The sequence below is a fragment of the Copadichromis virginalis genome, linkage group LG22 (assembly GCF_057382275.1).
Source record: "Copadichromis virginalis isolate Kocher_CV1m ecotype Utaka linkage group LG22, C_Virginalis_male_GT1.1, whole genome shotgun sequence".
NCBI classification, from domain to species: Eukaryota; Metazoa; Chordata; class Actinopteri; order Cichliformes; family Cichlidae; genus Copadichromis; species Copadichromis virginalis.
This window is the reverse complement of record NC_140638.1, coordinates 4,463,884-4,490,108: the sequence shown is the minus strand read 5'-3', so window position 1 is coordinate 4,490,108 and position 26,225 is coordinate 4,463,884. Positions and strand designations below refer to the sequence as shown.

General features: G+C 39.4%; 1 protein-coding gene across 1 annotated transcript in view; it reads left to right on the top strand.

Moving 5' to 3' along the window:
• Positions 1-26,225, top strand: part of grin2da (glutamate receptor, ionotropic, N-methyl D-aspartate 2D, a) — a 282,945-nt gene that overhangs the window by 86,528 nt on the left and 170,192 nt on the right. Inside the window, exons 2-3 of the mRNA XM_085446989.1 lie at positions 18,016-18,644; positions 20,786-20,923. Of these exons, the coding sequence (XP_085303115.1) occupies positions 18,195-18,644; positions 20,786-20,923 (588 nt within the window). The 5' untranslated portion in view covers positions 18,016-18,194. The remainder of the gene's footprint in view (positions 1-18,015; positions 18,645-20,785; positions 20,924-26,225) is intronic.

The window sequence follows — 26,225 nt, the reverse complement described above, 5'->3', positions numbered from 1 at the left end:
TCTGCGCTGCGGGACTGTTTTGATCACGCGGACTGGGAAATGTTTCACGTGGCCGCCAGAGACATTGATGAATACACAGACTCAGTCTGTGGATTTATCAGGAAATGCGTGGAAGATGTCGTCCCATCCAGAACAGTCAAATCCTTCCCAAATCAAAAACCCTGGATTAACGGAGATGTTCGCGCAGCACTGGCGGCACGGAACACCGCCTTTGCCTCTCCTGTACTCACTCTACACCTACGACTGCACAGCCACTAACAGCTCCAACATCATTGTGAAGTTTGCGGATGACACTACAGTGGTGGGTCTTATCACCAGCGGGGAGGATCATCAAGGACTCCAGTCACCCCAGCCATAAACTGTTCAGACTGCTTCCATCAGGAAGGAGGTTCTGCAGCATCCGGTCCCGTACCAGCAGACTGAGAGACAGCTTTTTCCATCAGGCCATCAGACTGCTGAACACGTCATAGACACCTCAGCTTCACTACTGGAACTTCAACATTATGCACTCCACACTGTATATAAATGCCACTTGTTTTGCACATATTCAACTCTGTATATTTTATATATTTTATTATTATTATTTTATTTTATTTTTTTTATTTTTTTTTTTATTTTTTTTTTTTTATTATTATTTATTTTTTTACTATTTAATTTGTAAAAATGTGTGTATACACACACACACACACACACACACACACACACACACACGTAGGAAAATATTTAGTATACACATCCAGAAATGCATACACTATTATATATTGTACATATATTTATTAGTTTCAGGTTGGCCATTCTTGTATTTTGCTCGTTTGTGTTGTTGTGTTTGCACATCTCTGTTGCTTGTGGGGCTCGCACACAAGAATTTCACTCGCATGTGCTGTGCCAGTGTGCCTGCACATGTGATGTGACAATAAAAGTGATTTGATTTGATTTGATTTGATTTGACAATAGACTCCTCCCCACAGCCTGGACCTCCTGAAGACTATTTAAAGAAATTAGAAGCAAACTTGGCTAAGAGAGTTCAGTATGTGTTTAAATACTGAGTTTAAAGCTTGTTAGAACTGTACAAACTCAGCTAATATCTGCGTCTCATTATGTCACATTACCTAGCAAAATATAACAAAAATCAGGTGTGGCACAATATTTTTTACAGTACTGTAAACTGAGATGATGCTTTGTGTAATTTGAGTTCTCGAAAGTTCAAAGTGTTCTTCTGTATAAGACTGTCTGGTAAGCATTAGGTACCAAACAAGTGTAATGACCTGAAGTGAAATGAAAGAAGAGGCCTAAAAATGCAGCGTTGGCTTTACTCTACAAGGTGATGTTTCCTGAGCTCTTTTTCTTATATGCTGTCTAATGAACACTGAGCTACAATATTTCTGCAGCATAATCACAAAGCAACACGCTTACAATGAAACACTTCAACTTTGTGGATGAAACGCTCTGAGGTAAAAATTGAAAATTATGTTCGTAAATTGGTTCAGCTCGGAACAACGGTATTTTTGCGAGTTGAGGAATAACAGCTCCCCTATTTTCTCACATACAGACTCAAACACATCCATTATTGCCATCTCCTCCCATCGTGACCAACGGCTGTGTGAGTCCTTTAATATCTGCCTGAATAATGCAAAGGCATTTCACAAACCAGGAGTCGTTCCTCGCCTTATTCCAGGCCTCGCCGCTCGGCACAGCCTCGGCGAGAGATATCAGGAATATTTCTTTTTCTCCTGTCTCCTTAATATCTCTTTTCTCCCTTTTCCCTCCCTGCCTTCCATTTCCTGTATCTCACTCTTCTCCCCCTGCTGCTCTCCTCATTATATGCTGCACTTACTGTAGTTTATTGCTCCAACCGTCTTCTTTCTGCTCTTGTGCTCGCTCGTCCTCTCTGCAAAGCAAGTGAGTGAAAATGTGTTCATGTGAACATGCTCGCCATTGCTCTGATTTCTTCAATCAGTCACCCTCTCTGTCTTGGCTAAAGCATATCTTAACCATTCTTTATTAGATTTTCCCCAAAGCTACAGTACTTGTTTCATCATCTGTTGCGGTTAGTGCTCTTAATTTCCAAAATGAGAAGTTTTCATCACCTTAATCCCTGTGTCCCATCTGTTTCTTCACTCTTAAGGCTCCTCACAGACTGGAAAAGCCAGGATAAGGGATGCAGAAATGGAATTAAGGGGAGAAAACAGGAGGAGAGAGGTTGGAGAGTTGAAAAGGAGAAAGATGAGAAAGTGAGGGAGGCAGACTTTGTCAAGAAGCCTGCTTGTTCAAAGCAATAAGTGATGTTTGGAAAACAGCCAATATGGGAGAAGGTGACCGTTATGGATTGTGTGTGTGATTGTGTGTTTGCAGCCAGAGGAGTGTGTTTGAGTGTACATACACTTGTGTGCTTTTCAGTAAGCACACATTGTATATACTATATACTTTTAACTTCAGTTTAAACTTACACTTAGAAAAAAATATATAATATTATAATATTATATTCGTGATATTCGTGATATCAATGAAACATTAAAAAAAAAAAAACTAGGATAGGCTCTAATTATACCTGTGACACAGAATTGGATAAGCATTTAAGAAAATGCATGGATGGGCATGCGTGCACTGACCCTTAAGAGGCAAAGCCATAAATATGTGTGTTTGAGTCTAATATCAAAAGTTACATCTATCTTCATGAAGTTGATGAAAAACGCTTTATTTTACCAAGTTAGTGCGTTTCTCGCTGTTACACGCATTTGAATGGAGTTCTCGCCCAGCACAAAGTATAGGTTTTTATTTTGTGAATAACTTGAAAATCTTAGCTCAAACCGCTGCAAAACCTATTTCCTCAGCACGGGGATGCTAAGGAAAATGTAACATCTGTTGCATGTGGACTTTTTTACAATGACGCTTTTTTGTGTATTTGTTTATTTATTCATAAGCACAACGTAACTGAAGTGCACATGTTCAGCTTTAATTCCAGGGGTTTAAGGAAAAGCATGCACTGTTTAGCAATTACATATCCTTTGCAGTCAGTGACTGCTGTGTTCATGCTGCAGCCACCTTCAGTTGCTGCTTGTTTGTGGGTCTTTCTGTATTAAATGTTAAAGATGCTCTACTGGGCTGATTGGGATAATTTTTGATCAATCTCTGTCTTTTGATGCTCATATCAAATCTGTGACCCGCTCCTGTTTTTCTCATTTAAGAAATATTGCTAAACGTAGGACTGTTGTCTCCAAAGGTGAACTGGAGATGCTTGTCCATGCCTTCATCTCCTCCTGGTTACACTATTGTAACGCACTCTTTTCCTGTCTGTATAGGGCTTCTTTAAATCACCTTCAAGCGGTCCAAAATGCCGCAGCAAGGCTTTTAACCCACAGTAATATATTCTCCCATAATGTGAATGTGTAATGTGATCGTTTATATCAGGATAAAAGACCATGCCTTCACTATAAGGACTAATATCAGGATAGTAAATCTGTGGCTCCTGTTGCAGATTACATTCATCTAAGATATATACTTGTATGGTGCAAAGTTTGTGCTGTGTCTGTAGAAGTGCTATTTCATAAGGGAAATGCATTTCAGTGCTTTGGCATACTTCTGTGCTAGCCTGAAGGGAAAACTAGGAAGGAGGGGGGTTAATTAAAGAAAGTGACTGGAATAAGGGAGTGTGTAACAGATTGTAATGAAGGTAATAAGAAAGAAAGATGGAGGATGTGTGTAGGTGATGTTTAAAAAGCGTGTGTGCGTGAAGATGATACATCGACGAGTACTGCTTATGTCTCAAGTTCTAGTACACCCAGTCAGCCTCTCAGTTAACTCGCTTCCAGCCTCATAAATCATTCACATACTGAGACAGATGTAAGTACAAATGCATACACATATATAAACACCACCTGGAAACACATACACAACATTAACATTACTGTGTTTCTGCTGGCTGATTCGACCTGTGCTCAGTGAACCTACATTTGTAAGTTATGTGTACTTATGCTGTCCAGTAAAGTGCAAAGTTACTGATTATTTTATGATATTAGTGGGATTTTCATAAATGAAATGTAGTGGTAATATAGGCTGTGTATAATAAATAGCATAGTACCTCAAACCTGCATTCAGTTTATTGGCTGCCAGGAACCAGCGACTCTACCGGTTACTCTTTTGGTAATTTTTGCTCATGTTCACTTCGCGTTCACTGTTTTTATTTGCTGATTTGTTTCATTTTCATTCAGTTTTTACTTTTCTTTTTAACTCTGCTCAAGTTTGGCAGCAAAAAACACTTGGTTGTGTTTAGTGAAAGGTGATGGCTTGAGCTGAACCTTTTACCTTCAAAACATTATCCCTGGATGTTGGGAAACTCAATAAGCATGCAAAACAACAACAACAACAACAACAATTCTCTTTGTTCTGGAACTGAAACACTGAATGCCCAGCTATGACATGTCAGAGTGTCCTCCTGTGAAAATGGATGGGCATAAAGGACCGTTTCAGAGAGGAAAAGTCAGAGAAATTGTTGCAAATCCTGAATTTCAGTTTCCCACTGCTGAAATGTGTGGTAGTAGGTGCCTCAACAGTCTCTAGATACAGTTACAGACATAACTTTGTTGAACAGTGATTCAGGTTTGTATTTGTACCTTCCCTTCAACCTTTATTATTCGAGCATGGAGGAATGGAGATGCCCCAGAACAGTGCCAGACTGTCAAAGAAGGAAATGTCAATAATCATTATAGTCTCTTGACTATATTTTATTATAGTGGTCCTGAATAAACTTCATAAGCTTTGTTTAGCACGTGCAGGAAAATGTCAAAATATTTGCTACTTTAGGTTGCATGAAGTCAACAACAGGCCCTTTCCACAGCAGTGGAAAACCACAGGTGTTATTTGGTGAATAAATAACAGTGAGCCAGCATCCATAATGCTGGGACCCTGCAACCAAAGCATCGAAACACATTTCAATCAGAATCAGTTTCTCTTTATACCTCGGTGTCTTTTCCCTACTTCCCTACCCCCCCAAAAAGCAAAATCCTCTGCTGCATCAGCTATTCCACCACCTCAGGCAAAGCATTGGTATGAATTGCGCAGCACAGTAACCTGTAATATGATGTTACATGTCAGCTGGTAGCCAAGACACTGATGAACGAGGCCCTGATGGATAAGCATGAATGAAGCATTTGATCCTGCATCACTGATCCATGCACAAATGTAATGCTCTGTCTGAATGCATTAATCCTTCACAATCATAAATAGTTCATGTCAAGAAACAAAGCTAAAAATGAGAGAGAAATGCATGTTACTGAATCATCTTGAATGTACTGAAACTCTCATGCATCCTTTTCTTATTTTTAATACTTAAACAGCATCGTGAAAGAGGGCAAAAATGCTGCTAGTACAGACAGAACCTACAACTTACCTAGTAATGGAATCATACTTGATTTCTCTCTCACGCATTAAATTGTGCAATTTTCACTGTGACTCTATGCACAGAGTATCTACACAGTTAAGAGACCTCAAGTCCCCCTGCTTGTCATGAAGCTGGAAGAGGAGTTTCCTGCACATGTGCAGAGCTGGATGCTCAGCAGGTTGCTGCCTGTGATGGTCTGCAGGACGAAGGCTGCGCGCTCTGCTGATGAGCCAGTGCGATGTGCATGTGTAACTGCATGCTGTGTGTAATAGTGAGAGGACATGTCCATGCACTAAGTTCATTTAGCCATGTCTTTGATATGCTGATAAGTATGCATGCAGTGTCGTTTTTGTGACACGGTGCGTGTTTGTGCGCATGTGTCTCTCAGTAGTGTGTAGATTTATAGGCATGCCTCCATGCTCTCCAATGATGTGGGACTGAGCCATGAATCAGCTCAGCCTGTAATGAATTCTGATGGCCCACAGGAGAGAAAGGGGAGGAAGAGAGGAGGAAGATGAAGAGGAGGCAGTGTAGGAGGGAGAGGAAGGGAGATGTAAAGAAAGGAGAGAATATGTGGAAATGACAGGAAAAGTGATAATGGGAAGAAAAAGAATGTAAGGAAAAAATGAGGAAGGTTGCCACGTATGTGTGGGTTTAGTCAATTTGGTCCTCACATTTAAAAAAAAAAAAAAACGGACAATACTACTGTATAAGCTCTTCCATCGTCAAAGTGAGCAGTTATTTTATTGCTTGTTTTTTTTGTTTGGTTGTTGTTTTTGACAGTTACATACATGCACCGTCCACTTTGTTTGGTACATCTATTCAAAAGGTTGTTAACACAACTGTATAATCAGCCAATCACACGCCATGTCTACATGACTTTGAACTAGGCATGCTTGATTGTGCCAGCTGGGCTGGTATGAGTTTTTCAGAAACTGCTGATCTACTGGGATTTTCCTGCACAACCATCACTAGGAGAAGACAAACTAAAAAGTCAAAATAGTCACACACTCAGCAATATCCTTTAATTGCTATGTTGTATTGCTGTAATTGCTATTCTATTGAACATCAAATCTGTCTAATTTCTAATTATTTTTTATTACTAATTTGACTTCAACAAAAAAAAAAAAGTCACAATTTGTACTAAAGTGCTATCACGCATAGATCTTGTGGCGGTAAATTAAATCACTGTTAAATTAAATCTATTGTGTTTTTTTCTTATTATCTTATTACGGTCACAGTGGCAGGTGCAATATTTTATTGAGTGTAGAACAGCAACATTAGAGTGCTCTAAATACTGTTTCAAACAGGGTTTTTTTTAAAATCCGTTTTTCTGTATAATGTCAAAAAAGTGGAAAACCCACACTAACTGTGAGTAAAACGGCCCCGCCCACCTCTTGTTCAAATCTTCTTTTTGCACAGTACAGCCAATTAGAAGCGGAAAAAAAAGGGGGTGGGGGGTTAAAGCAGCATGTTGCAGTCAGAGGATGAAGTGAGGTTTATGGGATAAGATAAGAGTAAGATAGAGTCCAAAAATAAAACATATATAAACAAGCATAATAGGCCCCTTTAATGATCCTAGTTATTGTTGTTTGGTACATCATATTGCACTAGTGAGAATGCCTCTTACTGTAGCAGCATGGTTATAAAAATAAAGGGTAGATTTTTTAATCTCCTGCTTTTAATAACTTACTCTTTCAATTTCAATCAAAACTCCCATTGCTAACTTTCCTTGTTCTTCTTTATATCTAACGTTGTGCCCTACACACATTCTTCACATTCTTTACAAAGCAAGCAAAGAAGCAATTATTGAAACGTTCTGTCAATCAGCTTCTCCCATTCTGTATCATTTTGTATTGCTCTAAGCACACAATTACAGCACAAGTCCATTCTGCCTCTTTGCAGAACATGAAAGCCCAAATCAGACAATACAGCACCAAGCAAAACATTTATTTTCACATCAGAGAGCATATACTGGTCCACATCAAATCATCACGAGTGATTAAATAATTAGTGATTGATTCGTTTTTAAAGTAATTAAAGTCCACACTGATCTCATAACACAGTAAGCAACTATGGTAAAAAAAAAAAAAAAGTTTATTTTTTAAATAAATAAATCATCCACACACATACATAATCTTTTTGTCACAGTTTATTACAAATTATTATAATTATTTGTAATTAATAATAATAATAATAATGAAAGTCTTTCTGCTACTTAAAGTAACCACATGTGGGACCCTAGTGTCTAATGTCTTAGCTAAGGTGTGACACTGAGATTACCAGAACAAATAAACAAACAAAACTACAAAATATAATTTCTTTATTTGTTTCCTCAAATAAATAAAATACTGGAATACTGGCAAAGAGAATCCAATTTCCTTAGCGTGATGTATCTATGAAAAGTTCTCATAATTAGCATTAGCTAAAAATGTAGGCAGAGTGCAGTAAAGTTAATTAATTTTGTAGCAGCACTCGGTGGAATGAGAGTGATTGGCTCTACTGCCAGCATGAGAGCAGTATGTTCTATAAGAAATGCAGCAAAAGAGAAAAATGAAAAGGAACATGAAACCCGTGGGTGCCATAAGTAGCCATAATCAATACACAGGGGAGTGGCCACGCTCGCTCTGCCCTCAGAGCCGGAGGTTCGTAGCTCCTAAGGAAACACACTGTACTCCACTTTGTGAGTATGCTGACATAAAGTGATGTTGATTGATCGTTGCGTACATTGCCAGCCGCTCCTCCCCCCACTCCACGTCTCCCTTCCCCCTCTGCAGACGCTGTTGTCACTGCATTTCTGCATATCCTCTTTACACCTTTTCTCTGTCTGTGTGGTTTCTTTTTGGTTCTTGCTGAACATCTTCATCTTTCTTTTAGTAGTCATTATTTCTGTGCACACATAATCATACTCACACACTCACACACACCTCAACCTGCAGATCGTTGTTTGAGCACAGCTGTTGTGTTGGTCATACAGGGAATTTAAAAAATTTAAACATATATGGTTTGACACGTACAGGATTTGGTGTCTGCTTTCACAGCTCCAGTTGTTCCAATGCTTCTGGTGCATCCCACGGTTTCTAAGGCAGCAGAATACTGATTGATAATCAATCATATATTAGCAGCCTTCACACAGGCACAGAAAAACATCCATCTCTCCAGCACTGCAATGTGCTAAATGCACAATGTGCTCTAGCATCTTTCCCACAAGCCGCCGCTTTGACATTTCTTGTTCTCATCCCTCCGGAGAGTGTTTGTGTAGGATGCAATTTGTTTTTCCAACAACAGCTTAATTTGCATCCAGGTTTTGACACATTTACTGCCACCACAGCTGTTCACTTCAGATTTTTCATGCCTTTTTTTTTTTTTTACATATTTTTTTTTTAATTAAGCCTATTAAATGTCAATTCCGGTAGCATCAACAAAAGCACATTCAATAAAAAAGGAATAATTAACAATCCTAATTCCACAAACAAGGTTTTCCTTTTTTTTTTTAATCAGAGGTGCTTTTTCATATTATTTATATCAAGATTTTCAACAAAAAGGTTCATTTGCAACTATTTTTTTACTATTTTAAATCGATATAGGACCTGTTAGAATCAGCTAAGTTCTTAACAGAGGCCAAGTAAATTAGCATAAATATTCTTGAATAAGTCTCAGATTTGGTAAACTTTCACACAAAATTTAAAATGTAACCACAACATTGGCAGAACACTTACATGTATTGGACTGGTCAATCTTCTGGTCATTTTCCCTTCCAGAAGGGAAAATGAGATGGTTCACAGTCAGATATAAGATAGGCGTGGTGTTAAAAATGTGTAACTTGAAAAACTGGCATGAACTTTCTATCTTACTGTTTATGTAAGTACCCTTTTCAGGATTTTTGATGTGTCTGAATCAACCTTTGATGTGTGGCTATCTGCAATGGCGACAGACAAGTTTCAGGAGCTTCCGGGCTTCTTATTCTTCTATGGCTTCCTGTGCCACCCATCAGTCATAATTTATGCATAATCACCTAAAACAGGGTAACATATAGCTAATTTGGCAGCAGGTAATAGTAATAATTGCTTTTCATGGGAAAAACCTGCTATCTACCTACCTTTGGTAACCTACCTAGTTACCAAACATAGTTTTCCTTGCTTATAATTTTTGTTTTGTCCATTCTTCTTTTATTGTGCTGCCATTGTCTTTCCTGTTCAAGTCAACTTTGCAACCAATGCGTGCCATCATTGCCATCGGGCTACTTCCTGTTGGCTCATTGAAGAACTGTGCACAGCTGTGTGGTTTAGCCCTGGTAGGTCTAATTCAGGTGAATTTCCAGTTTTACAGACACCAACACAGGACCATGAATACTGCATGACTTGCATGTGTTGTTTGCTGCTCTGTGTGCCAAGTAGTAGATACTGCCTCTAGGTTAAAGCCATATGCTTACACTGCTCTCACTGCAGAGGCCAATCAGTAAACCTCGATGCATCAGAAAACTGTAGCCACTGTATCTCCGGCTTTCTAGCACTCTCTTTTCTGCCTTTCATTCGTCCTTTCTTTCTTTGCTATAACCATGTAGACTATGACTAAAAGAGAAGTAATTTCCTCCAAAGTTTGAAACCTTTCAGCATTTCTTTTATTGCATTTGACAAGTGCGCAATGATCCACGTCATTTCATGTATATTTGCAGGAGTCAAGAAAAATTTGATTCGCGGTAGAATATGTGGTAGTGTACTGTTTGGATTCGAGGTTAAATTACTGTATTTTTACCATTCACAACTCCAGAACAGCTCATCAAGTAGTTGATGTCACTTTGAAGGCAGGCTTAAGGCTGCGGAAGTCAAAATTCCTGCTACATGTACAGGATGCTAAATGATTTTCAGTTCCACACTTCTCTTTACACAACTGCCCTGTGGCACACGTTAACTTTAATCGATACAATGAAGATTATCTTGTCCTCTAAAAAGATAACACAACATAGAACAAGATGAAGTTTTAACGATGCCGATGGGAAAGTGGGTCACTGCAGCAGCAAAGAGCAATATTGAAGAAAATATAACAGCTACAACACAGTGAAGATTGGAGAAAAGATAACAAGCGACCTTTATCATCATTAATCAAATCACTGATCAGACTCAGCCAAAAATAGCTTCAAAGTATTTCCTTTCTTAACAGACTCTGTATGTGCAAAGACACAGCTTTTCTACATAAATTGCATAAAGTAGCACAGGTGACTTTGCTGCATCCACGTGTGCCACATGATGAAGTGTGTCCCTAAGATGTGCAGGCAAGAAAATAAAAGAAATTAAATTAAATGGACAGGTTTAGTTCAAGCATTTACCATTTACTTTAAATAAACAGACAGTCACTGAAAGCTGTGATAATGCTGGTGTCTTGACAGCTTTGTGCGTCTGCTGTTTGGCAGCCTGCAGTCCTCATACTGCTTCCCTTTCTCCGTGTATTTAAGTCTGATAAGTGTCAACAGCTTGAGCCTGTATACACAGTATAGCCAAGGCCAACAGCATGACTAATGACTGGTATTAAGACTATGTAGCATAACAGGTATGATTCACATGCAGTCTCTCTGTATGCTCTTCAGCATTCATTACATTTTAAGCAGAGCGACTCTGATGGTTCACACAGAAAAATGTTACCTTACTGCTTTATTTTTCATACACTTGCAAGAAAATTTGAGCAACTTTTTCAGTTCTGAAAAAAACACCTAAATCCAAAAGAAAGTCATAAACATTCAATCAAGCCACTCATGTCTGACTGCTAAACGTTTCATTATAAAACCATTTGCATTGGTCTGCTCTTATAAAGCACCTCCAGTTTTCAGGCTTCAGGTATTTCACAAATCTTTGCTTTGTGGCTGAATAAATTTTGAGATTGCACTCGTGAGGTAGGATGATAAGACCTATGGTCAGGCTTATGTCTCAGTATTACACCAAGCTTTCAGGACTTAGTGTTTTACCAACTTTTTGCCAACGTCTTTTGGAAGAAAGTCAAGTCTCGTCACACACCTGCTCTCTATTTTCTGTTTTCCATATTACTATGTGACGGTGTCAATGTCACACTCGGTCTGGTGTTCACCAGGCTGAGTTTTAGGCTTTTTACGATCTAATGAACAACAACATTTTAATGTATCTTTGTAATGTTCAAACATGAGCACATCATTTTAATGTTTTTTAAATGCACGTCAATTTAACACATTATGAAGATGATCTTGCTAAAATAAAACATACACTTTTTATTTTATTGAACAATTTGTATGCTATGAAACACTAATCCTCATGGAAGAAACAAAGCCTCTGTCATGTGAAGAATTTTAAAGTGGCTACTAAAGAACATGTTCATAGGCTCGTTTCGTTTTTGCTTTTAATAAATTAAAAGCAGAAAATTAAATATTTGCATTTAAAGGAGAGCTAAACTGCATATTTTATATTTGTGGACCCTACTTTCATATAGTGCAGCTCATTGCATGTGAAGACATTAAGTTCACAGTATGAAACAAACCATTTTAGAACCTGATATGATCATATTAATGACATTCTCAGTCAACATCATAAAAACGTTGGGCTGCTTATTGGTAATTTGGACCATCAGCGCTATAAAAATATGTAAGTGGCAGAATATATTAAAGCATAATAGGTTTACTTTAATAAAGGCAATTATATCTTTCTTCATATCATTAATTTAATTCACCAGCTATGAAATGCTAAAAAGAAAGTAGAGTTTGGAGACAATATGGAACCACAGCGTAATATATACTTTATATCCTCACATTCACTGTAATGCTTAGAAAAAGCTTCTGTTTGCTGGACTGCTCTTGGCAGTATATTACACAGCACTCAGGCCGAAGGGACATGTTTAAAGCTTTGTTTTGTGCTGTGCATTGCAGTCCCGTCAGTATATTGCGGAATGTTCACAGGAACAGTTGCAGTAAACGCACGCAATCCCATGAATATTGTATATCTTAAATACAGTTGAAGGTACTACATTTCACATCCACATATTCACATATTGTAAAATGACTCCTGCTGCTGTTTCTTGATCCATTTGGGAACGACACATGGCCCTTTATGAAACTGTAATATAAATCCATGATCCCCTACAATCCAGCCTTTTCCTTCACTGGCAGCATTGCACAAGAATCAGGATTTACTTTAGTGGCAGAGATCACATTTTTTCCCCCTTTCAGTCAGTTACATTCGATTTAACTCCAATTTTGACCCTAAAGCTAAAAACAGATAATGTTGTTACTGAAAAGAGGTTATCTGAGGGGACACCCAAAAAGAAAATTACAACACTTATCAACTTCTGGAATGTACTGAAGTGTGTGACTGATGGTGTTTGACAGCGTAAGAGAAACTAAAGCTGGATTTTTATGTGAAAGATACAACTGGGGTCTCTCTGTCCTCACCCGGGAAATCAGTTCTTGCAGACATTTTAGCAACCTAGTAATGCACTAATGTAGAGTAGATAAGTGATGTCTTAATATCTTATCCACTAGAGGATAGTACTGATAATGCACACTGCTCACATTAACATTTATTAATAGGAGGTGGTGTAACTAGGTCACAGTGCTCTGTACTGTAATATATACAATATATGCAAATTCTTGATTAAATTAAATCTCTGTGTACAATTATGAACTCTGAGACAACAGAGTTAGGAAATGCACGTAGCTGCCACTTTATTAAGCCTTAATTCTTTGAGGCATTGATTCAAAGAGCTGTTGGAAACGTTCCTCGTTGATTTTGGTCGAGACTGTGATGACAGTGTGACACAGTTGCTGCAGATTCATGATGTGAATCTCCTGTTCCACCACATCCCAAAGGTGCTCTGAACTGCAATCTCCACAGTCCATGGAGGTCATAGACACTATGACACCAACCTCACTGTCATATTCAAAAAACTGGTTTGGGATGATTTGAGCTTTGTCACATGGCACGATATCCTGCTAGATGCAGACGTCAGAAGAGGGTACAGTGTGGTCATAAAGAGATGGACGTGGTCAGCTGCAATAGTCAGTCTGTCGGGTTTAATTAATGCTTATTTGGAATTAAGGGACACGAAGAAAAAAAGCCCACACCATTACAGCACCACCAGCTTGAGTCACTGAGAGAAAGCAGGATGGATCCGTGCTTTTATGTTGTTTATTCTGATTCTACCCTCCAAAATGTAGAAATCAGAATAAAGACACATCAGGCCAGGCAACATTTTCTACAGCATTTTGGTGTCTAATTTCAGAGAGGCTGTAAGCTGTAACCTTAATTTCTTACCTGACAGCAGTGACACCTGGTGTGGTCTTCTGCTGCCGTAACCTTCAAAGGTCAATGTGTTGTGTGTGTAGAGATGTTCTTCTGCATATCTTAGTGATAACAAGTGATTATTTGAGTTACTGTTACCTTAGATCATAACAGTCAGACTGTTCTCTGACCTCTGGCTGCAACAAGGAATTCTGTTACAGAGAACTGCTGCTCACTGATATTTTCCCTTTTTCAGACCTTTCACTGTAAACTCTTCAAACTCCACTAGCTCAGCAGTTTCTGAAATATTCAGACCAGCCCATCTGGCACCAGCAAACATCACATTCACAGACACTTGAATCACCTTTGTAATCTTAGTCGCGTCTGTTTAATGTAAATTTTTGATTCACTTTCTTGTAGCAACCATGTCCCACTACGTTCGCTACCTTTTTGCCACGTTTTGCTTAGTGGGATTTCTCCACAAAGCAGCTGTCTTCTTTACGTAAATGAAACAATGAGAGTGACAGTAAACAAAACCAAGTGAAGTAAAGGCACAGCTGTAACAATAAACTAAAACTCGCTGTAAGCTATAGAGCCAAGGAGAGCCGTGGCTTCATGATTTCTCTGTAGGTGTATCTCTATGTACTCACATCACTCTTTGTATTTAATACAAGTCTGTTTATAATATCTTTAATTATTTTCTATGTTCAGTATGTGATTAATAAGGGATCAGTTCACAGTAGAATATGCTGCTTGAATTATTTTACCCAATAGTTGTATTTTTACGGTGGTAATGATTCTGTAATATGATTGTGTTCCAGCCTCACGGGTCTCTAAGCTAATGTTTTATTTTATCATGCTGTTTAGATGCTTCATCTTCATCCACATATTATTGTGTCAGCTGTCCTGATCAAATCTCTGATCTCTACATTTTTCCTTTGGTAAAAAGTGGAAATAAAATAGTGTCAGAATCAGCCTGTTAGTCTTCTACCTATTTCAACTAGACAGTGAGAGGGGAGGAAATGTCTGTGGTGCCTCGGTCAGGCAGACTTACATGTTAACCTGCTGCAGGATAGTGTTGTTACCTCTTTTAGCTCTTACATGGACATCTTTAGTAGAGCTGAGCACAGTGTACAGAGTCTTATCAAACTATTGTAAAATTTAATCTGTGTCTGAAAAACCATCTTTCTTGACTCCCTCAGCAATTACAGTTGAGGTGCCCTCGAGCAAGTTGTTTAACCCGGAACAACTAAGTCGATATGTTTGTGTGTGTGTGTGTGTGTGTGTGTGTGTGTGTGTGTGTGTGTGTGTGTGTGTGTGTGTGTGTGTGTTGGGCACTTCCTAGATGTGTGAACGTGTGCAACGCTTAAGGGCGATGCAGCCAACAAACGGTAAACATGTTCCTCGTCAGCTGTTGAATTGTGGCTTCTTTTTTTATTATTATCATCATCAAGTGGTCAAAGTGCACAACAGGCAGCAGAAAGGTGTACATGACTGTCAGGTGGGATACCTGATGATTAACCTGACACAACAGATGGTTTGTTACACAGAGCCATCTGGGAAATTGTCCTTGGAACCTGTATGGGCAAGGGTAGGCACACGAATAGTTGCTTTTCATTTTGTGATTGGACAAGCAGTTTGTTTCACCATCTACCATGAGCCAACGTCAACCAACCAAAAGGACACTGAGAGAAAAAGCAAGCTGCAGTGGTGCATATTAGTATATTGTTAAGGCTTATCTTTAGTTGATTTATCCAATTGGGTATTTCTAAGAGCCCATGAATGCCTACCTACACATATTTGCAACGACGAATCCTTGTCAGACTGATTATTTTATGACTGCAGACCTAAGACATATATACAGGGATCTGGGTAACCTCATGATGGTAATAATTTTGTTTAATGTGTAACGCGTATAAAGATAGGCAGCAATCATGGGACTTATAAGATCAGACAACTGATGAAGTATGAAATCTAGATCATTAAAAAAAATTACAGACTTAGACTTTTAAAATTCACTCAAATAGAATAATTTTCATGAAATAAATTAAAGATCACCTGCTCACCAAAGACTACTGCATTTTAAGGATTTGAATTATTACAGTATTTCAATATTGGATAATTTTAATTATATTACAGTTAATGTTGTCAAGTTGCAAAGGAGACAAGTGTCAGATTTTTCATTTTTGTCAGAGTAAAAGTCAACATGTTTTCATTCATTGCAACTATGCAAGCAGGTAGTCCTCCTGGCAGAAGCGTAGCTTAGACTGTAGTATACAGAAACTTCAAAGTGTGCATTTGCATAATCAACATCTTAAGCAACTAGTAGTGGGAAATATGAGGAAAATAATCATTACTTCCCCCGAGGATTCCTCTGGAAAACCATCAACTACAGTGCCAAAGGGTAGCTCTGGAGGGAATTTGCAGCAGAGTCTTTATTGTGATTGCCTTTTCTGTGCATTTCAGCTTAGCTGGAACATTTGGACTTTGGTCATAATGTTAGATCATGCACAAATTATTATTATTATTATTTTATAGGTAGAAATCATTATATACAGTAGTATGCAGCTCATTGCAGTCATATTGTGATTGTGGCTCAAGAGTTGGCAGTTTGTCTTGTAATTGAAAGGTTGCCGGTTCGAGCCCCGGCTCGGAGAGTCTCGGTTGTTGTGTCCTTGGGCAAAACACTTCACCTACCGCCTACTGGTGGTGGTCAGAGGGCCCGGTGGCGCCAGTGTCCGGCAGCCTCACCTCTGTCAGTGCGCCCCAGGGCAGCTGTGGCTACAATGTAGCTGCCATCACCAGTGTGTGAATGTGTGGATGACTGAACGTGTAAAGCGCTTTGGGGTCCTTAGGGACTAAGTAAAGCGCTATACAAATACAGGCCATTTACCATATTGCCCATCTACTGATGCACTGGTTGGCCCTTCTTTATCTGTCTTTTGCACCTACTTATATGTACACACCAGTGCTCTGTGCATATTCCTAACATTCCTTCCTTTCCACTTTCATAAATCCACAGAGGTCTCGCTGTTCACCCTTTTGCTCTCCTTTACAAACACAAACGGCATGTTCTCTCTGCAGCTGAATCTACACTCCTCTATCTGAGGCTCTTCTACTCCTTTCATGCCTCAGTTCATCTTTTATACCATTGTCACCTGCAGGTTTTTCTTTGTTTCTTTATTCCAGTTGTTCTCTCCATTTATTATCTGTGGTCTTGCTCCTGCTTGTTCCTTTGGGCTCATCCCCACAACGCCATGCTCCAACTCACTTCTCTGTCTCTGCTTAAAGGTGCAAAAAACAAACCCCGAAAAACAATCCAAATTTGTTAGAGATAGAAAGTTCAGAAGACAGGTTTTTATCTCGGAGGAAATGACCTGACCTGCTTACTGTGCTTTTTTCCTCCACTTCTAGTTTCACTTTGGCTGGATTCCACACTAAACACTGCAATGGTTCTTTTCAGGATTATTCATCATTTATTCACACAAATCATGACAAAGAGGACATAAGGTGCAGACGAGTTGCAAAGCTGGTAGCAGATGTGCAGCAACATGAGTGAGGCTATAGCCACTTAAATGGTGGTGTGTCATTTTGTGACATGCATGTGTGATTTGCAAATGGGATGGGCAGAAGGGCAGGTGACATGAGCTGGCACTGAGACCAGTGAAATAACACTAAACTGCTGAGTTTAGACATGTTTTGTTACTTGAATAAAAGGACTTCAGATGCAACGTTGGCCTGATAAATATAAAGGAAACAAGGCACCCGGTGTTTTCTTATTGGTCCATAGACAGAGAGGATTTGATGGTTTTGCTTAATGAGATTTTTCTGGTTTAATTCTGTTGCTCCATTATGAATGCAAGAATAAAAGCCACTATCCTCTCCAGACTTCAGCCCCATGTTGTATTTGGAATAAGAATTAATCCACGAGATCCTCGTTTTGATATGGCACCTTTGATGATAAAGTCACTGGAGTTTTTGCACTGCACTCTGACAAATGTGAATCTTTTAACTTTTATGTGCTGTCCTATTTAATCTGAAATGTCAGCAGAATTTTGCTGTTAGGGATGCAAGCGGTGTTAAGAAAATTAGCAGCTTCTGCCTGCCTGAATCCTTCCTTTGTTTACAGACTTGCAGGATGTCGGAACAGAAGCATTAAATTCAAGGATGAGTAGGTGTACTGTGTCATTTATGTACATTGTTTACTGGAGAATAAGTGTTTCACAACGCCTACATAAATCAGCCGTCCCACTTGAGATAATGCATAAATGCATACTTGATATATAACAAAGAAAAATAAGTGACTGTTTGAAATGCGTGTTATGGTTAGAGAAGCTGTATGACAGCAGGTCAGCTGCAGTTCTTCATTCAAACACGCTCTTCTCTCTGTTCCCTCTCCAGGGTCTCTTCTCCTCATCAGGTGAAGCACTGTGAACCGCCGACCCCCTCACCACCCTCCCTCCTCTCCTCCTCCCCTCTTTCCCTAGAGGCACCACCCACTACCCTTAAATCCCCAAACCCCACCTGCCAACACCTGCCAAACTCCCTCCGACAGCTGCAACTGGCCCCCCTTTTACCCCATGGTGGCCCCAAGGCCCGCCCTCTCACTGCTATTGGCTGTCCTGGCCTGTACGGGGCCCGCGCGCCCCTCGCCCCCCCTGCTTCTCCGGCCCCGGGAGAGAGAGAGGGACTCAGGTGGTGTCAACATCGCCGTGGTCCACTCGGGCTCCTCCCTGCTCCCGGAGACGCCGGTGGCGGGAGGTGCGGGGGTCGGGGAGCCGGGGCCCGGTCCGGGAAACGGTCCGGGAGGAGGGGGAGGAAGGGGAGTAACAGAGACAGCTTCATTAGCTGAAGTGGCCGAGATGACTTCATTTTCCTCCTCGTCACACCTGTCGCTGGCCGCGCTCGTGGGGGAGACGGTGATGACGCCCTCGGGTCAGGCCAACGTCATCTACCTGGCTGTGAATGAGAGCAGTCCCGGGACCCTGCTGCTGCAGCTGTGTGAGCTGCTGGCCACAACACCACTGCAGGTAGACAAACAAGTACACAAACCTACTGTTACATTCCCAAAGACTGTAAGAGAGAAACTGTTAACATCGCCAAAATTGGAACAAAGTCATCATAAATAGTGATAAAAAAATAAAAATAAAAAAAAAGTTCCCTTCAGGTCAAAATGTGATAATGGCTGGATGTCAAGATCCAATGTGGTTACTCTTAAACATCTTATATATGATAATGTACATGACTTTTTGTCCCCTATAAATCATTTTTTGAGACAAATTTAGTTCACAAGAGGCAGAGCGATAAAGACAGCAAAGCACTAACAAATGCAACAACAGTTCAAATGTAGAAATACTGATGTAAACAATGCTGGTCTTCAAGAAAATTAATTGACTTTGAAAATATTTTTTAAAGATAAGAAAGATTAAGATTATATGCAGTGTGTTTGGTTCAGACTGAATGTAATCTGAGTAGCCTTAATCGGTTTTGGAATGGCTCTTCAGTACTATGATAATCATCATCTGTATGACGTACAAAGGATTCTGTATCACTGCAGCTTTTGTAATTATCACTATTAGATTTAATGAGGATTCATTTAATTGAAATTACCAGTTGGTCACAGTGATGCACTCTGACAAAAGGTGTTACGGAGGAAGAATAAAAGGAGAACTCCAAATCCTGCATAATTACTCACATCTGCACAGTTGGCCAGTCTCAGTATGAAGCGCTGTGACTGTCAGATGGACTTTGTTGGAAAGCATGCGTGAGGTTCTTTTCATTTACCTTCTTGATAGGTCATGTGGCTTTAAATGAATCAGTGAATGCTTTTTCATGCATGGGACCATGTATGTGATAATTCAGGTACTCTTACTGTGACGCGTCACAGAGGTTTCTAGTAGAGAAATGCATGTGTTAGGTTGTTAGGGAAGTGTCGTGGTTTGGTGTTTTGTGCTTTTATTCTATTCATCCATGTTCACTGTTCATCTATTCACTCATTCATTCATAGTATGACTCTTGTGGATGGGAACAGATCTGAGTTTGCAACTTGAGAGCTGCTTGTGACCATACAGAGAGGTAATAAATGTGCTGCATACTATACTGCTGATTTATTTACTCGGCCATATATTAATCCATCCATTCATCAACAGAAAAATACATTATGCATGCATGTATCCAATCTGTGTCTCTGTCTGTTTTCATGTTAGCAGAGTGAAGGGTCTTGTTATGAATGTCTTCGATCAAGTATGATATTAACTATTAAGTAACACTTGCCACCCTATCTCCAGGTCCTGTTTATAAGCTATTTGCATATCAAATGCTTCCCTTTGAGAATTGAGCTGTCATCTACACTTAACTTCAATCCACTTCCCCGAATCGCTACAAGAAAACAAGCATTAAGTCATCAAGCCAACCTCAAATCACAATAGCTCCACCTCATATTATTATGTAAAGCAATAGCCTCACCAGAAGTTCATGCATTTTTCATGATTTTATTTATAATGCGACAGGGATTTCTAGAAAAAAATTGTCACACAAAACACCATTAGCAACACAGATTTCAATAAGAAATCATATATATCGAGAGAGAGACAGATTTTGCAGAAATAGTTCAGCATGCATGCAACAGCCACACCTAGCAGGCCCTTCAGGAGCTGAGGTGGCCCATAAGCCAGGAGCTTATCTGTTGTTTCTGTGGTGTGAAGCAGCTTAAGCAGCACAGGTACAACACACCCCATTGTCCTGACAGGATGCCAGTCCACTGCAGGGATTTAACTCTGATTATATCTCTGAACACTGATTGCCAAGCAGAGAAGCAAAGCCCAACATCTGATAGATGTTTCATGACTTCATTAAATTTCGGAAAGTCTTTGGAGAGATTCAGTTTCTGAGCAGGATAAGAAAATACAGTCTTCATTAGAATGAAGTGCTCTCAGGAATTTTGTGAACAGCATGTGAATGTACTTATTGTTCCATTAACTTTTGCTCACTTGGTTAGTCTTTGAATTATTCTCGGGGTTCGGAGCACCACGATTAAAAAAAAAAAATAATAATGGCTTTGATGAATATAATTCTGGTGAGATGATTATGAAATTGCTTCTCAATGAAGCTGATGTAATGTCTTCCGTCTGATGTGCCAGGTTTCAATGTGCAACCTTTGTTTTACTTCCAGGGTTTAGTGTTTGAGGAAGAGAGACCGCCACCGCCGAACCGCGCCCCTCTGGCCCCGATGCTGGAGTTCGTTTCTGCCCAGACAGGGGTTCCCGTTGTTGCCGTTGGGGGAGGAGCCAGTCTGGGAAGAGAGCCACAGGTAAAAATGGATTACCTATCATTGCATCACCAACCCAGTTAATTTCATTTGAACTAAACCAAGAACTTTCTGTGGCTTGGAAGATGAAACACTTTAAGAAATAAGCCAAGTGATAATTGCCTCCTCACCTCCTCAGACCATTTGAAGGGGGCCAGGAAACAGTTTTTGGTATTTTTAATTGAAAGTTATATTTTATAGTTAATATTTAGTGAAACCAAAATTAGAACCAATGAAAATGTTTAGTGATCTGCATGAAAAGAAGTTCAAATTGTGCCTTTTAGACCTGGTAGTATCGTGCAATCATGTCATGTTTTCTCCAATGCTCATTTCCACTTCCATCAGCCATTTTTATTCCTGTCTGTTTAAGGGCTCCCCTCCCTGAGTTTCATCTGATTGGCTGCCTTGTCTGCTTTTACGTTCACCTCTTGCTGTAGTATAGAGTTTTTTTTATTACTAAGACAAAGTTTACACACCGATGTAAACACTGGAGTCCGTTCACCAGTGAAATAAATGGCTGGTATGTCCTTTTTCTAGTTAGCATTTAGGCTTCCACTGTTTTGTGCTTTTGTATTTTGCCTTCTGTTTGCTGTTGTTCTACAGTTGGAGTTTTGTTTTTGTGGAGCTTTTGGGTCCCTGTTCTGATTCTGGCATATTGTGATCCTTAATTCATGTGATTTTCAATCTTTCAAGCTTGATTTTACCATATGGTTATTTGGTCGAGATGTTTCCAGTGTCATGGTTCATGTTTAGTTGTTTTAGGCCTTTCTGGCTCATCTTTCTGTGCCTTTTCCATTTTCTCTGTTGTCATGTCGAGCAGGATTCCTCTTGATTCAGAGCTTTGTTTTATTCCTGTTTTACTTTGAAGGACAGTTTTCCTTTCATGGCTTCATGATACCAGTTTTATTTCCTCTTCATGTGTGTAATCACTTTCACCTGTGTCTCGTTTTCTAATCAGCCAAGGTTTTTAAAAAAGTAGTCTGACATGGATGAAGTGGATAACCTCGAAAGATGCATTTTTACTGGGACAAAGTTCCTGTTTTTGTTGGAGCTTAACAGAGAAATGTGGGCTACAGAAAAGCAAAGCAGGGATTGTGTCTATATTTGGATGTGACTGCTTTAAAATTCACTTGTGAAAACATGAATCTATCCATTAACTTAAAGCATATTTATGGTTGAGTAATGGCTAAAGCTCTACTTGCCATTTTTGTTTGCACTGTCTTTTAATTAGATTATGTACGATCACTAAATTACTGGCACATTTGTTCATTTTTGCTTTTGCTTCTGATTAAGTGGGTGAAGAATCACACCTTCTGCGATCTGACACTGGATAAGAATGCTTTCCTAATGAGCTTTTTCTTCATGAAAATTACATTATTGACTTGGCAGATTAGTTTTTAAACATTTACTTTGATAAATAATTAAAAATGCGATTTCAAGCAAGAAAATTAATGTTTTGCCCTCAAAGCTGAAACTTCATCAAATATTATTTTTTAATTGAATTGAATTTTTTTTGCCACCTGAATGATGTCACTCCACTTTGTGTCTCAAGGAGCTGGGAAATATCAGTCCATTAGCTCCTAAAACCTCTAAGTTCGCACTGCCAGCCCGACTTAGTGTCTGCTGTTTGGTGCTGGGCAGGTGGTGTATAATAGGTTTATTGGAAGTCTTTTGATGGCTGCCTGCTGTGGTGGAAAATGAGTTTAATAAAAGCAGTGAGACTAAACCAGAAATTTGTGAACTGCAAAACCAAAACGAAGAAGCTCAAAACCTTAATGAACGGTACTGCGGCGTTGCGATCACTCTCTGCGGGTTTGGCACTGTGAGGGATGGCAACTATTGTGATTTGATTGATTGTTAATATAAGAATATAAATTAGAGCAGCATGGCACCTTTTATGTAGATGAGCCAGACATGAAATCTGAGAAGTTATTAAAAGTGTACAGTTTCTCCTCCCTTCTTTTCTCCACCTTGGTCTCAGCATACTGTAGAAGCAGGGCTGGCGCAGACTTGATTCAGAGCTCATAACTCTTTTAGAAAGAAAAAAAAAAAGCTTTAGAGTTGACAGATTATCTAGGCGTGTGAGTAATATGGATGTAACTCTCTCTATATGAAAAAGTCGGGTGTATGTCATACTTCCGGTAGCAAAAAATAGAGCTGGTGAGAAATATGTAACTTCTATCCTACGAGTCTCTCGTAGGAGGCAGTTATTTTCTAAATACTTTAAAAAGTCAGAAAACTGCTCCTCTGATCTCCTTGGTAAGCATGATGAAGAGAAAGCAAATGTCTGCTCGAGCTGCTCCACTTTTGTTGGTGCTGCTGCTGAGCTCGTCAGCATCAGCAGTTTCACAGTGAAGAAAAATGTGTTGGATTTTTGACATTAGAAGCAGACTGTGTGAGTAACAATGCAATCCACTATCGTACAGCTGGGAAGTGGTGGATTAGTAATTGCAGTAACTGTGTTTTTATTTTTATTTCTTTTTCCCCACCACTGATGTATTGATCACCATTTTAGTGGCAAAATTCGTGAAGCTGTTAGTAACCATGACTGTGGCATCTTCTTTAAAACGATTCTTGCTTTGTTCATTGTTGTAGGCCAATTATTTGGTGTTTGCTCTCCAGCTAGTTAATCTGAGTGTGGCAAGAAGGTAATGCCTTCTGACGGTGATTAGCGATAAGCAGCTCAAGCTAACAAAGCAGTTCACTGCGACAGGTGTGATGTGAAATAAGTGGGCCAATTTATTTTAAGTGGATCATCTTGACAATACGATGTGGTTATTGTGATTTTTACAAATGAACTTCAGTTGCAGTTCTGTGAGTAGATGAATATAAATACTGGTTGATGATACACGTTCAGGCACTGAACTGTCGGCATATTCGTAATCAAAAGCAACTTTGTTTCTAGAAGGCTGTGAGGTTCCTTTGAAGTAGCACAAGGTACAGAATCATTACAGAGCCAGCAAAGACTCCATATGTTTATGCCACTAATTCAAATATGGACGCTTGGGTTTTTACAAAGTCTAATATGTATTTTACCTTTTAAATAATCTTATCTGTAGACTCAGTGACTTGAGGTTTTTAAATCTGTGGTCTTGCAATCAAAGAAGAGGAGCTGCTGCAAACCTCTGCCAGTTGATAAAATGAGATAAGAAGAGACTTTATTCATCGCCAGGAATCATGGTTCTGACTCTCTTCTTCTTTCACTCTGTTCTACTTTGTAAATGTTGTTTGTCGTGCGCTTCAGTTCATCATACATCTGCCCTTTGTTCCGTTTCCTGTCAATTATATGACACAGCTGTGCTCAATCAGTAGGGGTGCAACGATATTCGTATCGATATTGAACCGTTCGATACAGTGCTTTCGGTTCGGTACGCATATGTATCGAACAATACAATTTTTTTCTTTTTTTTTTTTTTGTGTCCCGTTTGGATCTATAGCCATCAGAATTGTTGTCTTGAGGCCAAGAAAGATGCCAAGAGGATTTATTTTAAGTGGATCATCATATTGGTCCATTTGATTGACCTTTATTATAATTATGAATTTATTTTATTTTCAGTTGCAAACGGGACAGACATGACTGTGGGATAGGACAGGGGGAAAGAATGAAAGAAAGAGGGGGAGAGAAAGAAAGAAAACCAAAGGGGAGAAAAAAAAAGAACAATACAAAATTTGTAATTTATTTTATCAACTTTCCTTCTGACGATGCTGTCTGTGTTGAGCGCTCAGTGAATCTGCATTTGACTACTCCGCCTAGGCTCGAGAGTGCAGCCTAGGCGGAGTAGTCGATCACTGAGCACTCAACACAGACAGCATGGTCAGAAGGAAGAGCGCAGGGCAAGCTAGCAAGACAGAAGTGGACCTCCCCACTAGAGCAGGGCGATATGGCCAAAAATATTTATCACGATATATATTTGAAAATTTGCGATAACGATATAACCGACGATATAATTGATGCGAGACAAAATACAACTCCACAACATTACTAGTGCAAAAAGACAACCTTCCATTTATTTTCACTTAAACAAGAAGCTGGTTTTTATGTACATTAAAGCTTTATAAAAATGTAACAGTGCAAATGCAAATTCCTTGCTGAAAGTTTAACCAAAAGGCATTTCCAGTAGAAATGGGCTGACATATCCTGAGCATAACCATGTATAATATCCACTGAAGTTAAAAAGAGGTGCTTTGCAACATTAAACTGCAGTGTGCAGTACACATTTTTCGGACCATAAGGTGCACAGGATTATAAGGCACATTAAGCGAAACAAAGCAGTCAGATAAATCAAACTTTATTAAACTCATTCTTCTTGCTTCCTCCACTTCTGTACCATTGATTCATTAATGTTGAATTCTCTGCAGCTGCTCTATTCCCATGTTGTTGCAGTATATTAATAACTAACCTCGTATTGTGGATGGATTATCTCAGTTGTTCTCCTGACTGAAGTTTGGTCCGTTTACAGCATCCTGCCATGCGATTGCATTTGTCTCTAACCATGAAGAACCTTCACATTAACTTTTATAAGTGGAAAAGTGTTAGTGTTCGTCCTCCAGCTTCACTGCTTATGTTATGCTAACATAGCTGTGTCGCTAGCGATCACGTAGCACATCATTATATACCAGCTAGCCCAACTTCAGTAACCCTACAAACGTCACTGCTGTTTAGTTTCCTGTCTTCATTTATGTTGGAAGTGATAGCAGAGCTGTACGTTTGATTTTTTTTCAGAAATCTCTCAGTCAGAACATGCTATATCATGCTTAGGTAACTAGCGAAACTAGCGAGCTAACTTCCGCTAGCTTCCTGCTAACTTCTAACTCCGTTAAATGTAATAACTTTTGTTTTCATGGATGCCTGGAAGTTAAACTTTATAGTTACACCTGGTAAAGCAGCAATGCTGATCGTTTTATTAAAGATGAAAGAATTTAGACAGTTTTTAACTCTAAGTGATGCTGCAGTGTTGTTTGACATGAAGCATACGGAGCTTAGGACCCAGATTACTCCCAGATTTAAGAGCATCTTAGTCCGACAAATACGACAATAACGATGGCCGCTTGCATGTTCTGCAAAAAAATGTGCTTTGTTGTGTATCTGACGGACAAACACCAAACCAGTTCCACATCACTGAAGTTGCACCATTTTTACAAACCAATTCTGGTTCATCTGTTTCACTCAACGACCGGCCATGTGCGTATGAAAACAAAGGCACTGCGCATGCGCGTTTTACTCCCATTCTATCGCGATATTTCATTTTCCTATAGTTGCCTAACATTATACCGGTATTATCGTGAACGGTATAATATGGCCCAG